Below are 14182 nucleotides of genomic sequence, written 5' to 3'. Positions count from 1 at the left end.
TTAGAACTGCTGTAATGAGATTTGAATACAGTTACATTTCATCACCTTCTTATGCAGTTGTCTTCTGAGGAAATTTCTAGCAAGAACAGCTCTCCACATGCTTAACGCTCAGAGAAGAATGAGGAGTCTGTAATGATGGCTAGATTTTTGCAAGTAGTTTCTAGAGATGGCAGTGCAGGCTTCTTAAACTGCCTGTGCAGATTGAGGCTGAGATTCCAGTTCTCGATGCCAGTCCTGAATGTGACTGGTGTGGGCTGAGCTTGTCGTGTTTCTTCAACAAAGAGGACCTTATTGCCATCTGTTTCTATCCTGGACATCGGTTGACTGTGTAAAATTTGTTCCTAGAATGCTGATTTGTGCAGCTATTGAGTCAGTGCTGCTGTAAATACTACAAATACTGAATAAAATCTTCTGTTTCATGTTTACAGAAAAAGTCGTGCTCAAGCCTCATGATGTTTCAGTGTTTACAACTCTCAGTGTTAATGGACGGCTCTTCGCTTGCCCACGTGATCAGTTTGATTCACTGGTACGTATGTATGCAGTGCTCAGAAAGTTCAGCTCCTCAGTTAATTTGAATGCTTGGTATTTTTTGTATTATCAGTGCTTTAGGTAGAAGCTACTGGAAATACTCACAGTGAAGGGCTTGTAATAGTACTATGGGACGAGCCCTGAAATGAAAACGGAGTCATGTCATCATTTCCTAAACTAGAGCAGAAATCCATTTGATCCACCTGACAGAACTTGATTCCAGTATTCTCTGTGTCATGCTGAGCATGTAGGAAGAACTCAATATTATCACTAAGACAAACAGTAATTCCTTATTAGAGAATTACCTCCTCGTGGCCACAAGGATATATTACAGAAGATAGATGTTGGCAGTTGCAGCGTTACGGAGACTTGGTTCTGACTGTAAATTCCTTAAAATCTTTTCTTTCTGAGTCCCAGTAAATACTATGTCAAAATCTCTGATTCTAACTGGAATCACAGAACATATTCCTCCTAGAAGGTCTTTTTTTCTGAGGTAAAATTGCTCATAAGTACTTACAGTTTATGCAGTTATTCTAACAATCTCCATGGGGTCTGCTTTTATAGGGTTTGATTTGACTGTACTTTTTGTTCCTTTTATTTCATTAAAAACAAATGTCATTGCCAAGTCATGTCAGCATGAACTCTGTTACTCCTACCCTTGTTTCAGCCTCCTGTATGCTTTTAACAAGCCACTTACTATGTATGCCTGATTTCTTTTATAGATATGGTAAAATCTGTGCTTTGCTGCAGCTTTCAATTTAGTAACCAGGGTATATGCATGCAGCATACTGTAGTTCCATGCAGGAATATGTCTTGTTGAGTTTATTAAATTCTGGTGCTCCCTTAAGGTTAATTAATCCCGCTAAATAGATACCCATATGAGGCATGCTACTCTAAAGTGAGGTTACATTAGTACAATGTTGAGTACTTTTATATGGCTTTGCATGTCTGTGCGGACATACCTTTGGCAGCAAATTGTTGTGGCTTTCTGTGCCTATTCTCCTATGCTATCTACCTACCTTGGATCAAGGTTTCTACAGATGCATCAACTGAAAATGGAAAATCCAGGAGGGTATACCCCAGTAGTGCGCAGTACAGGCATGCTAGTAACAATGAACTAGGAGAGAGCTGAGGTACTGAAGAACTTTTCTGCCTCAGTCTTCACTAGTGACTGCTCTGCACACAGCCCTCGAGCAGATGGTTCAGGAGGTGAGAACTGGGAGAGTGATGCCCCTCCTGCTGTAAGTGAAGATCAGGTTTGTGATCACCTGAGGAACCTAAATATCCATAAGTCTATGGGTCTGGAGGAGATGCATCCCAGAGTCCTGGGGGAATTGGCTGACATAGTCATGATGGTCAGTTGAAGTCCCTGGTGACTGGGAAAAGGCAATATCACACCTATTTTTAAGAAGGGTAGAAAAGATGACCAGGGAACTACCGACCTGTTAGCTTTACCTCAGTTCTAGGGAAGATCGTGGAGCAGATCCTCCTGGAAGCTAAGGTACATGGAAGAGAGGGAGGTGGTATGGGATAACCAGCATTGTTTCACCAAGGGGAGGTCCTGCCTGACCAATCTTGTCACTTTTTGTGATGGCATAGCTGCATCAGTGGACAAGGGAGGAGACAGTGTTGTCATCTATCTGGACTTCAGTAAGGCCTTTGACGTGGTCTCCCATAATATCCTTCTCTTCAAATTGGAATTATATGGATTTGATGGATGGACTGTTCAGTGGGCAAGGAACTGGTTGCGAGATCATACCCAGAGAGTGGTAGTCAATAGCTCGATGTCTGGATGGAGATCAGTGATGAGTATTGTCCCTCAGCGGTCAGTACTGGGACCAGTGCTCTTTAACATCTTCATCAGTGACATTGACAGTGGGATCAAGTGCACCCTCAGTAAATTTGCAGATGACACCAAGCTGTGGGGTGCGGTCAGCGCACCAGAGGGATGGGATGCCATTCAGAGAGACCTAGACAGACTTGAGCAGAGGGCCCAGGAGAACTTCATGAGGTTCAACAAATCCAAGTGCAGGGTGTGGCACCCAGGTCATGGCAACCCCACTAAAAGTACAAGCTGGAGGGTGTAAGGACAGAGCACAGGCCTGCCAAAAAGGACTTGGGGGTTCTGGTGGATGGTAAGCTGGACATGAGTCAGCAACGTACCCTTGCAGCCCAGAAAGCCAACCATATCTTGGGCTGCATCAAAAGAAGCATGGCTAGCAGGGTGAGGGAGGTGATCCTGCCCCTCTGCTCTGTGCTGGTGAGACCTCACCTGGAGTACTGTGTCCAGACGTGGAATCCTCAGTACAGGAGAGACATGGACCTGTTGGAGCACGTCCAGAGGAGGTCCACAAAAATGGTCCCAGGGATGGAACACCTTCCCTACGAGGACAGGCTGAGAGAACTGGGGCTGTTCAGCCTGGAGAAGAGAAGGCTCTGGGGAGACCTAAGAGCAGCTTTTCAGTATCTAAAGGGGAGTTGTAAGAAAGAAGGGAACAGACTCTGTATCAGGGTCTGTTGTGAAAGGACTAGAGGAAATGGCTTCAAACTAACAGAGGGGAGATTTAGTTTGAACATAAGGAAGAAGTTTTTACAATAAGGGAGGTGAGGCACTGGCACAGGCTGCCCAGAAAGGTGGTGGATGCCCTATCCCTGCAGACATTCAAGGTCAGGCTGCACAGGGCTCTGAGCAACCTGATCGAGCTGTAGGTGTCCCTGTTCATTGCAGGGGAGTTGGACCAGATGCCTTTAAAGGTCTCTTCCAACTCAAACAATTCTAAGTACTCAAAATGCTGCAATGAGCTCTGAGCAGCTACAGGTCCGCATTGTGCTAGTTTTTGTCAATTGGACAGGCTTCAATAGGAATTAAGTGTGAACACTTAGCGCCTTCTAAGAGGCTCTCAGCACTGCACAACAGAATTCATCTCCTTATCAACTGCATTTTTTCAAAGAGATATAAACAACTTAAAAAATCTTATGACCTTCCTCCCTCCCAGTTTAATCCTTTCACATTCCAGTTTCTTGATGCTGCCTATATGGGTACATTTATTCATATTGCACTTGACAGTTCTCATGTGAATATTGTTCTGGGTCAGACAAATTTGCAAGTATGCAATGGGTTTACATCTAAGTGCTTCTTTCCTAGCCTTGTTTGTTATGGTAACAGCTGCACTGCATTTGTCTCCAAAAAGGGGAAAAAAAGCCCTAAGTCTTTTTCCACAAATTTCTACACAATAGGATTTTCTACACATAACTATGTATTTTTCATTCATTCTCTGGCTTCAGCTGAAGAAACTTCTGCATTTGTGCAAATCCCAGGTTGAGGAATCTGTGTGTTGTTATAAGGTTGATGGCTGTCCTTTTTTTTTAGATAATGTTACACTTAAATACATTATTTAAAAAATTGTAGATGGAGCTTTAAAGGTAATAATGTCTGTGGGTAAGTTTAATTATTTTTAATTATATGTATATTCAAATACCATCATATTTGTATATGATGGTATTTGAAATACAAGTTTTCCATAGCAAGAACTGAAACAGAAATAAAGCAACTGCATCTTGTGTATTGTTGATGTATTAATCCAGCCAGTCCTTTTCTACAGGTAATAGAATATTCTTTTATAGAAGACAGTTGATTTAATAAGCTCATTTTTAGTGTTACAGTATGTAAATACGTCCTGTTAATCTTCCAGACTCTATTCAGTTGTTACTCAGGAAGGAGCCTGTTGACAATTCCCTGCTCTGTAATTAACTAACAAAGACCTTATAAGACATTGAGAAAATTGTGAGTGAACTCTGCTGCCCTCTCCTGGAAACAAAACAATTAAAACGTGGGTTTGCAAGAAGCTTTGCTGATGTTTTCCCAAAGGATATTTCAGAATGCATTTGAACTCGCAAGAGTATTGTTTGTTAGAGTTCAGTCAGGACTGGCTCAAATGTGTTGACCTTAATATATACAGCAGGTTATTTCAAGTGTGCCTTGATCTCAAGCCATGTTTTAAATCTCTTCAATCTCTGCAACACTGTAGATCACATTTCTTTTATTGGATGGTATGGAAGTGTCTTTCAGAAATACTTTATACTTGAATGGTATAACGAATTCTTTCTTATAAGACTGCGTGTATATAGTTTTCATTAGTATAATGAGGAGTTTTGTGATCACAAATAGTTAATAGTGCATCCCAGTGCTGACAAAAAGAAAGTATGGGGCATGTTTGATAAATGAACAGAAGATCTTGCAATCACTGCAGATTTCTGAAATATGGTGAGTGTAATAATTCTCAATGTTAGAATCAGTAATTTACAAAATTATAAAAAGTAATTACAAAATCTGGCTTGTGCTTTGTGACCCAGTTATCTGTGTATGTGAAAGAGGAAATTGGTAACAAAAGCTTTGTGGACAGACCTTTGCTCCTAAACAAATAAGCGTGCTTAAGGTACACAACGCGTATTATTTCTGGCTTCAAATTTTAGAACAATGCTAAGAATAACATACTGAGGACAGTCTCTCTTATTTCTTTACAGTACCTCTGAAGAGATTTTAGAATTTCCCTCAGCATCCTCTGCAAAGTGGATACTGATTTTGTGTAGGACTTCTCTTTTCCTAATGCCAGCCTGTGGGAAACAGCAAATTTCAGCTTTCCTATTAGAAGCAGGTGCAGGAAAATGGTCACAATGGAAAAAAAATCAGAAACGTTATGGAAGAAAGGTTCCAATCATGTAATTTAGCATTTCTAAAATATTTTTTTTTCCATTTGTAGGCGCCGTTACCAGAACAAGAGGGACCTTCAGCTGGTACAGTCGGAACGTTTGAACTGATGAGCTCCAAAGACCTAGCACATCAGATGACAATTTATGACTGGGAGCTCTTCAACTGCGTGCATGAGGTATAAAGATCAATCTATTCAGCAGATTAGAATCTGTTAGAAAATGTTGAGTTGGTATGTTGTATAGTAGGGATGTTCAGTACTTGCAAATCTCTGATCTTGATTTTCAAAAATACTGCAATAGGGCTGCCTACAAGTTTTGAAAGTATGAGACATTCTTTCTCTAGTTTTGTCTTTGCATCCTTTCTGTAAAACTTCTCACAAAAGCATGCTGTTTATTTAAGTATATTTTATGCAAGATATTAAGTTATTTATGCATAATCTGTAGTTATGCTTTTAGCATGCCTCAGCTATTGACTGTTGGATTTGCAACCTAAAATCTTGTCATCGGTACAACAATAAATGTAAACTGCAGAGCGAGTTTCAGGCCAGTGTAGGAAGCGAATACTTAACTGGTTATTGTTCTTACCTCCTTTCCGCTGTCTGAAGTATAAGACTTCTAGAAAAAAAATTAATTCCAAACTTTTTTGTTTTTCCTAGCTGGAATTGATCTATCACACCTTTGGAAGGCACAATTTTAAAAAGACCACAGCAAATCTGGATTTATTTTTAAGAAGATTTAATGAAATTCAGTTCTGGGTGGTCACTGAGATTTGTCTTTGCTCTCAACTCAGCAAGCGTGTGCAGCTATTGAAGAAATACATTAAGATAGCTGCCCAGTAAGTATACAATCATCTATGAGCTGGAAATGAGGCTGAATATAGTAAATTTGTTGTTATTGTCCTTTTTTGTTTGTTTGTTTTTGTTTTCAAGAAGTCACACAATTAGAGGTTTAAATGTTTTTTATTCAGTAATTCTGTCCATTTCCTTACAGTGCAGTTTAGAAGCTTGTTAATACATATTCTTCTTTCCTGTCTTACTCTTCATTGATCCTTAATTTCTGAACATCTCTGGACTTTTAGGGATATGCTTTCACATCAAATCTGTGAGTAAATATATTTTAGCTCACTAAGAGAATCCTTCATATACCCTTGCACACATCAGTGAAAACTAATATTGAATTAACAAATTTTAACAAAAGATGTGGTATTGAGATGGTGAGGCTTGTGTTTCCTTCAGTCTGCTTGTGACCATTTCCTAATACTTGTGTTTAAAAGCTCAACAATATGAATATCCTTTATCCCTTACTACCTTCTGAGTTTGAGGTTGGATAGCAGGCAATCTTTGCTCTCTTCTTTTATTCACATTAGAACTGAAGCTCTTTGGAGCCTTGGTGTTAAAGAGTTAGGCCTCAGCTCCTTGCCATCCATGGAAGCCAAGAACAAGGACCTGAGGGGCGGATGCTTCGGAGGGAGCAGGGCATGCCCCTGCCCCGCATGGCTGCAGTTTTTTATCGCTGTTTCCTTCTTCCTTCCTTTCCATTTTGCAGTGTGTTTATTGCACTTATCACCTGTCACTCATTGTCTGAACCAACAGTTCGCTGAGGCATACAGTGAGGAACTGCTGTTCTTAGTGTTTGTCTCAGATTTTGGGTGTTGTGAGTAGAGATCTTTAAGCAGTCTTACAGAACAAAGCAGTCCTTATTTGCAGTTAAACAGTGAATTTTAACATTTGTTGCACTGCTTGGTGAAGTTGTGTGAAGGAAGAGATTACTAGTACAGCTGTGATGTCTCCTTCCTCCCAGTTTGTGATTCCACATGGCTGAAATCAGTGTTCACATCAAAACTATGCCCCAGCATTCCTCTCTGCTGTGGGCTGGGCCCTGCTCCCAAGTGCCGCTTCCTGCTTGGGAACTGCTTCGGGCCCTCGGGTGGCTCGGGGTTCAATGAAGCTGAAGATTTTCAAAATCTGATAGTGCGCATGCAGGATCGGGTTTCTATACAGAACAGTGAACAGCATTCACCTCTTTAGTTTCTAAAAATAAGTGTGCTGCATATTCCGTGATCTCACGGCCGGGAGAGGGCAGTGGCAGCCGCGCACAGCACAGCACAGGGAGCTGGGGCCTTTGCTGAGCTCAGAGGCATGTAGCAGGGAAATGTTGAAATATGGGAAATTGAGATACAATAGTCATTTCCATAAACTCTTGAAATCAAGTACCTTAAAAATACAGCTAAATATCTCCTTAATAAGCCGCCCTAGCCAGTGAGTCCCTCAGCGTCATGGGTTTAGCCCTATGCTATTTACAACAGCTTGACAACCTCCTGTTTACTTCCATGTTTCTGGTATCACTACAATGCTAAAAATAAATAGCTAAAAGCAGCTTGCTCTGCCGAGTCCTCTTTGTCTCCCAGATGCAGAGAAAGCCAAAGCACAAGATCTCCCTAAGCACAGACAGAGCAGGCAGGTCTGATTGCAGAGTGGGAAAGGCAAGTTCTTCTAGGAAGTTCTTCTAGGCTCCTGCCCTCAGCGCAGGGCTGCTGTAGTAACAGGTGCTATAGCATGCCTAAAACAAACCCTGCACCCGAGTCTATGGGGAGAGAAAGCCAAGGAACTGGATCAACAGCTCAGGCCCAGGCCTCCTCCAGGCAAGATCAGTGAGGAGGTTTTGTTTGTGAAGACCCTTGAGACCTTTACCCTACCTGGAACTACAAGGCTTATTAGAAAAGTGCTTGGTGCAGCTCAGCGCTGCACAATTAATCTCGCATGGCTGGTGGTAACAAGATGCCTTGCACGTACCAGTTTTCAAAGGTAGCAGTTGTTGAGAGCCCTGTTTGAATTCTGTGACGGGGCTCAGATACCATTGCAGGAGGCACATCGCTCTGCCATCGCCGCCAGCGTACCCTGTGCTGTGTGCTGCCTGAGGCCAAGCACTGGCTCCCAGTGCTGTGCACATGTGCTGTCAGTTCCAGGAGCTGTTGTTGCCTTTGCATCTGCTGGGAAAGGATGTGGAGGTTACCAGGTTCATCTCTTTCCTCCAGCCATTGTAGGATCAACCTTTGAAACAATGAGAAGAAGCACACTATGTTTCCTGTAGTGAGTTCTTCCCACAGTAATTGCATTCAAAAGGCCTTCTAGTAAGTACTTGCACATACTTTTATGGATAGCCACAGACACTGTATGTATTTCCTGTTTGCAGATACACCCACAGGCTATTTAGAAACCTTCCTGTGCATCACTACACTCAGACACTTTCACTTAGGTTTTGAAAATTGTTCTTTCCATACACATGCATGTTTTATAAGCCCAAGGAGCCTCTAAGAAATTTTTGAAGAGTATGTGTGTGTGCAGAGAAAATGCCAAGATGAATCTGCTTGTGTAAGTACTGACAGATTTTAACCATGTTTGTGTTGGAGATGAGAGTGCATGTTTATATACATGATGACAATTTGTGGTAACTAGAAGATGTCTCCTGTACAGTCCTTTCTGGGAGGCTGAGGGACCTCTGCTCCAAACACACCGTGGTGCTTTGGAGAATCCACTTCCTGACATTTTGCAGGCAGAACATATGCACTGCTGCCAGTGGAGCCACGCTGCACTGTTTCTCATTACAATGTTCCTCTATTTGGAACTGAGCTATTCAGTGTAGAGCCTGCAGAGTTTACAGAACATTTGGTATATGGAACCTTAAACCAATTCTAACAGGGACTTAGTCAAATGGCATTGCTTAACAGGATATTTAGCAAACTTTTCCTTTTTTAAAATGAAAGATAAATTCAAATTACATATTGCAGATAGATTTGCAGCTACCTGCATTTGAGCACTGCTGATGTGTGCTACTGGTTATTTTAGCATGCCAGAATTTATTCTTAGTGTTGCAAACTGTGGACAGATCTCCTTTTCTGGATTTAGTTGTGCTCAGGGAAGAGCTTATCACCAACAACCTATACTGGTTGCTTTTCATCCTTATTTCCCCTCAGATCCACTAAGAAGGCACTCCCCAACCTGCTCCAGTCAGAATAAGTTAGAGTAGCTTTAGCATTTCAGCTTGTCTTCACTAACCTTGCTTGCTGGCCCTAATCTGATGTGGGAGAATTTGTATGAGCAGCTCTGCCAGAAGATCAGAGGGTGCAGCAGTCTCCAACAGGCAGACCATCAGGTGGGGAGAGATTTTTTCATATGCTCAGTGTTCACACAGGGCAGACACAGGTGAGGCCCAGATCTAAAAGACTCAGCTCCTCAATACACCGAGTCTGGTGAGACAGAGGGACAGAAAGAGCAGCACAAAAATAAGCTGATGTGGCAGACATCAGAATCAGACAGTAGCATATGATGATTGTACTAATTTTATGTGGAGCTGAGGATGCCTCAGAGGAGCTAAGAGCATGAGAAATTAATTAAAATTCTCAAACCATCTGAGAAATGTAGTTTAAATCTTGTGGAAACTTTCTTGGAAAACAGCAAAAGAAGCAGAGACTGAGATTCTGAAGTCAGATTTTGGGAATTAGTTGTGAAAAACAGCAAATTATTTGCAGGAACCTTGCAAGACACACATTTGCGTGGCTTTATTCTCTGTCTTCCTTCTCTGTTGAGTAAATGAGCCATGCACTGCAGTCACAGCCAAGGTGCTGTATGAGCTGCTCCAGTCAGAGCTTGACTGCGCCTACTCCTGCATATGGTGTACTGAATCTTTGATAATAGTTACATTTTCCAGCTTTTCTGATTGGTAACAACAATTCTCTATTGCATTAGGGATAAAGGTTGACCTAGAGCTCCTCCTGCCCCGGACCTCCTTAATGATGTTGGCAGCAAATGGTAGTTCTTTGCTTGAAGCATCCTCAAAAGTTCCAGAAAACACGAGTACTACTTAGAAGCCATACACAGTAAGAAATCATTGACACACAGGCATCTCTAGACAGCTGGTCTTCTCTTTAAAAAGACTGAGTGCCCTTGTAAACTGCAATGAAGATCTTCTAGGGACAGGCTCCAGCATTCAGTAGCTGTTTTCAGAAGCTGTCAGCAAGTTCTTCAGCAAACGGGATTGTAAGGCAGTTGCTTCCACTGGTATTTCTGGGGTCTGAGTTGAACCCAGATCCGGTACTACCCTTCAGGGTGGGAAGGAACTTTAAAGACTCCTTTAATGTCCTTGCAGATGCTGGCACCCAGTGAAGTAGGAGCAGGAGGTTGTTTTAGGAGAGAGGGGAATGAAGCCTCACAGTGTGGTGAATTACTCCCCCAGTGGAGTAGTGGTGTGTTGCTGGCCAAGGCTGCAAGGCTCCAGTCAGATTTATGTTGGGTGCCTGGGCTCAGCTCCCTTCAGGTTGTCTTGTGTACTTCTGCTCTCACTGATGCTTACAACTTAAAACTTTGTGTTTCAGCTGTAAAGAATACAAAAATCTGAATTCCTTTTTCGCTATTATTATGGGACTGAGTAATGTTGCCGTGAGCCGTCTTTCATTGACATGGGAGGTAAGTTCTAGCTACAGCCCAGTTCCAAGAAGTTTGACTGGTATTTCTGCTTTTAGATAGCAAAAACATGTTAGGCCTTTATTACTGGAAATACTAGATCTAATAATTCAGGTCCTGAGCAGAAGCCTTTAGTTTAGGGTGATAATTTGTATTGGTAAGGCAGTATACCCATAGGTGTGCTCAGTACTCACAAGCAGTTAACAGGCGTGAAGCACCAGCTTTATTAACTAAATTGCCCAACAGGATAAGCAAGGTAGCCTCTTACATCAGCCCATCCCCTCGCTGACTTCACTAGTCATTTGTTGAGATCACTCACACATTTTTCTCTAAAATCCATTCTCTATTTGTACATATTATTTTCTGATCTCTATGTGGACTCTGTTACCCTAGTAACATATGGGTTCTGTTTTCCTCTCTGGTATGTGTTCCCTTGATCACTGTCAATTTGGTCTTCACTCTCAGAGCTTCCACTTGTTTCTGTGGCTTTGTTCTTTTCTTTGTGAGTGTACAGAAAGGGTGCAGTGTCCAGTCGGATGAGGCAGTAAACATGCATAACCACTAAGAACATTCTGGTTATCGAAAGCAGTGCAGATTTCAATGTGCGTGTATTCCCTTCATTAGAAATGGAAATAGTTGGCATGATGAGAACTGAGACCTAAAAAAGTGGTCTGAAATTGGAGTTTAGACTAAGACATCTGAGAAGGCACCAGCCCTATCTTCAGTAGTACATGTTGCAAGTAGTATATACAATCAGCGCTGAAATCAGATTTGCAGATCAGTTTCACAAAACAATGACCTTTCATTTGTGGGTAGAGAGAGGAATAGTTGGGAGAGCTACGGCAGTACAGACACTGTATGAAGACGGAAGAGGTAACTGGAAGTATGTACTACATTCAGCAGTCTGAAGCGGACGCAGGGTCTGAGCTGTGGGCGACACGTCATCTGTTAGTGTTAGCGAACCTGAGCTCAGGAAATGTTATCACACTGCTTCTGCAGAGCAGGCAGTCAGTTTGTCAGGAGAATCTCTGCACCTTGATTTTTAAACCTTATATATGTAAAGACTATGCTAAAAAACAAGCATTTAAAGACCTGATTTTTGCTGTATTGTCATAGATTTACATTAGTTGCATGCACAAATTAGCTATTTGCAGGTGCAAAGTGTCCAATTATAGCACTTATTTCACAAATACCTAATCTGCATGCATATGCAAACTAGGCAGACAGTTGTTCACACACATCATTAAAAATTAGGCCCTTGCTGTGGCACACTGTAAATATCTTGCTAGGGCACACGCTCCAAATGTAGAAAGTATTGAAAAAAATCATCTCTGCACTATAAAGTCTCTTAATTTGTAATGTTGCTCGCTGCCAATATTAGTTTAAGCAGCAAATTTATTGAAATTTCTTATCAAAACAAGAAAGCTGACATCTTCCGAGTGTGCATAAAAAGTTGCTCTGATCTCTGAACAATTTATAACACATCTTATTGTCTTTATAGTAGAATATCATTTAATACGTCTAAAATAGTATGAGAGGGAAAAATATTCAGTGTCGCCCATTTCATCCTATTTACTGTGCAACTAACTGGCCATATTTACTGGTGGAGGTACTGCGGGCTAAAATCTATTCATTAACTTATACTCTAGAAAGCACAAGAGGCTGCTGGGCAGATCGAGAATGCTCATATATTGTCATGACCAGAAAAGCTTCTGGAAATGCCTAGGAAAGGACTTGAATGTTGCGAGGGTGGTTCCTTGTAGGTATGAATAATGAAGCCGAGCCACCCCTTCGCAAGCTGTGTTTAATTTACATTTTGAGATAGACTATACTGGGGAGTGTCCTGAAGCCACTCACTGGAACTTTCACTTCCATTCTGAATTCAGTGATTGCAGTGTAAACCAAACGAAAATCTCAATCTAAACATCCCATAGGAGTAAATTCAAGTTGGGATTTAGATCAGGATGCAGGTTTCATGGCTGGTCCCGTCTCTATTTATAATCTGGTTGCTAGGAGACATGTTGTATTTTAGATTAGCACATTGTTAGAAATATCTGGCAAAAAGAGCACTTTCCTGACTTAGGGCGTTGTAGAAGGAACTAGCATTTACAGTAAAATTACTGCACAAATTGGATTTAATTAAGGTTTGCTATTTTTGTTTTTATTAACAGAAACTTCCAAGCAAGTTCAAGAAGATCTATGCAGAATTTGAAAGCTTAATGGTGAATAGCAATAGATCCCCTATTCTGTGCACAATCTGAGCTAATTCAGTTTCTGAGTAACTGATTTGAATTCCTTGATTCAGAACATTTTATATGTCCTTGTTTGACTTTAAGAAGTTTATGATCCCATTTTAGAGCTGCTAAAACAAGTATGTATGACTAATAAATTATACTCTTAGGAACCTACTCTGAGAGAACGTATGTATCACTCAAAGTTAATCTGGGAAACTCAGAAAAGCTTTATCGCATGTTTTCCGATAGTACATATGGGAAATCATATTTTACAACCTGGATTTTTCCAGGCAATACATTTTAGCGTTACGGCATATGCAGTACTGGCTCTGCAGCTGCAAAGAAGGAGGTAAAATGTTTGGTCCTTTCATAAACAATTTTTTTGTAATCGCGTCTTACCTTGCTATTTGGCATGAAAAATGTTTGTGTTCAGTGTGCAAACGGAATGGGAAAATGAGAAAAGGCTTAGCTTGCAGATGCACTTCTAAAGCCACAAGAGAAAATTATGATTTTGATAAATGTCATGGCATCTAAATGAGTGCATACAGTGTCTTAATACATGTAATAATACATATTACTAATTTTTTTGATTTTTTTCTTAAGGATCCATCAAGAAACCATAGGGCCTACAGACTAACTGTAGCTAAATTGGATCCTCCAATAATTCCTTTCATGCCTCTACTTATAAAAGGTAAGCTTGTGTGCTGCCAGAATTATTAACTTGAAAGCTATTTGTCAAATATTTGAAGAGTCAGAGTAAAAAGCAGCAAGAAAAAGCAAAAATCAATCTCAGTGTGGGGTATGATCTTTTTCCATTATAAAAAGTGTGACACAGAGTCAAGAAAAACCGCTTTGGTGCATCTGAATATTATACCTCAATTTTACTAGTCTCAGAAATGCTGTAAATGAAAGCCTAAATGTTTTACTTTTATAGCTGCTTTGATTGTTGTAAGGATTAGATAAAATGTTCTGTTGTTTTGTATGCCGTGATTGGGTTATGGGCTTTAATGTGTCGTTTATTCCCATACAGACATGACGTTTACTCATGAGGGAAATAAGACATTCACTGACAATCTAGTAAACTTCGAAAAAATGGTATGTATTACACTTATGAAATGATGTTGTGGAATGAAAATTAAAAAAAAAAAAGAAAGCTTCTTATTCATCTCTTCAAGAGTGAATTTCGCAGCCGTGACTTCTAGGGCCAGACAAAGTGAAGGCAGCACCTAGAGCTGGCAGCAATGGTCTGCA

The 14182-nt window shown here is 40.9% G+C and overlaps 1 protein-coding gene across 7 annotated transcripts in view; it reads left to right on the top strand.

The window, feature by feature from the left end:
• The window catches only part of RAPGEF4 (Rap guanine nucleotide exchange factor 4), a 151588-nt gene that overhangs the window by 126547 nt on the left and 10859 nt on the right, over positions 1-14182 (top strand). For 6 of the 7 annotated variants that reach the window (XM_021399330.1, XM_021399333.1, XM_021399331.1 and 3 more), the window contains 7 exons: positions 429-526; positions 5289-5414; positions 5895-6073; positions 10610-10700; positions 12869-12919; positions 13535-13622; positions 13962-14026. In XM_021399330.1, the coding sequence (XP_021255005.1) occupies positions 429-526; positions 5289-5414; positions 5895-6073; positions 10610-10700; positions 12869-12919; positions 13535-13622; positions 13962-14026 (698 nt within the window). Of the gene's footprint in view, positions 1-428; positions 527-5288; positions 5415-5894; positions 8610-10609; positions 10701-12868; positions 12920-13534; positions 13623-13961; positions 14027-14182 lie in introns of those variants that run through there. The other variant, XR_002439452.1, reaches the window with a different exon arrangement.

Source organism: Numida meleagris, chromosome 5, assembly GCF_002078875.1.
Source record: "Numida meleagris isolate 19003 breed g44 Domestic line chromosome 5, NumMel1.0, whole genome shotgun sequence".
NCBI lineage: Eukaryota > Metazoa > Chordata > Aves > Galliformes > Numididae > Numida > Numida meleagris.
This window is presented reverse-complemented; position numbering and strand designations above follow the sequence as displayed.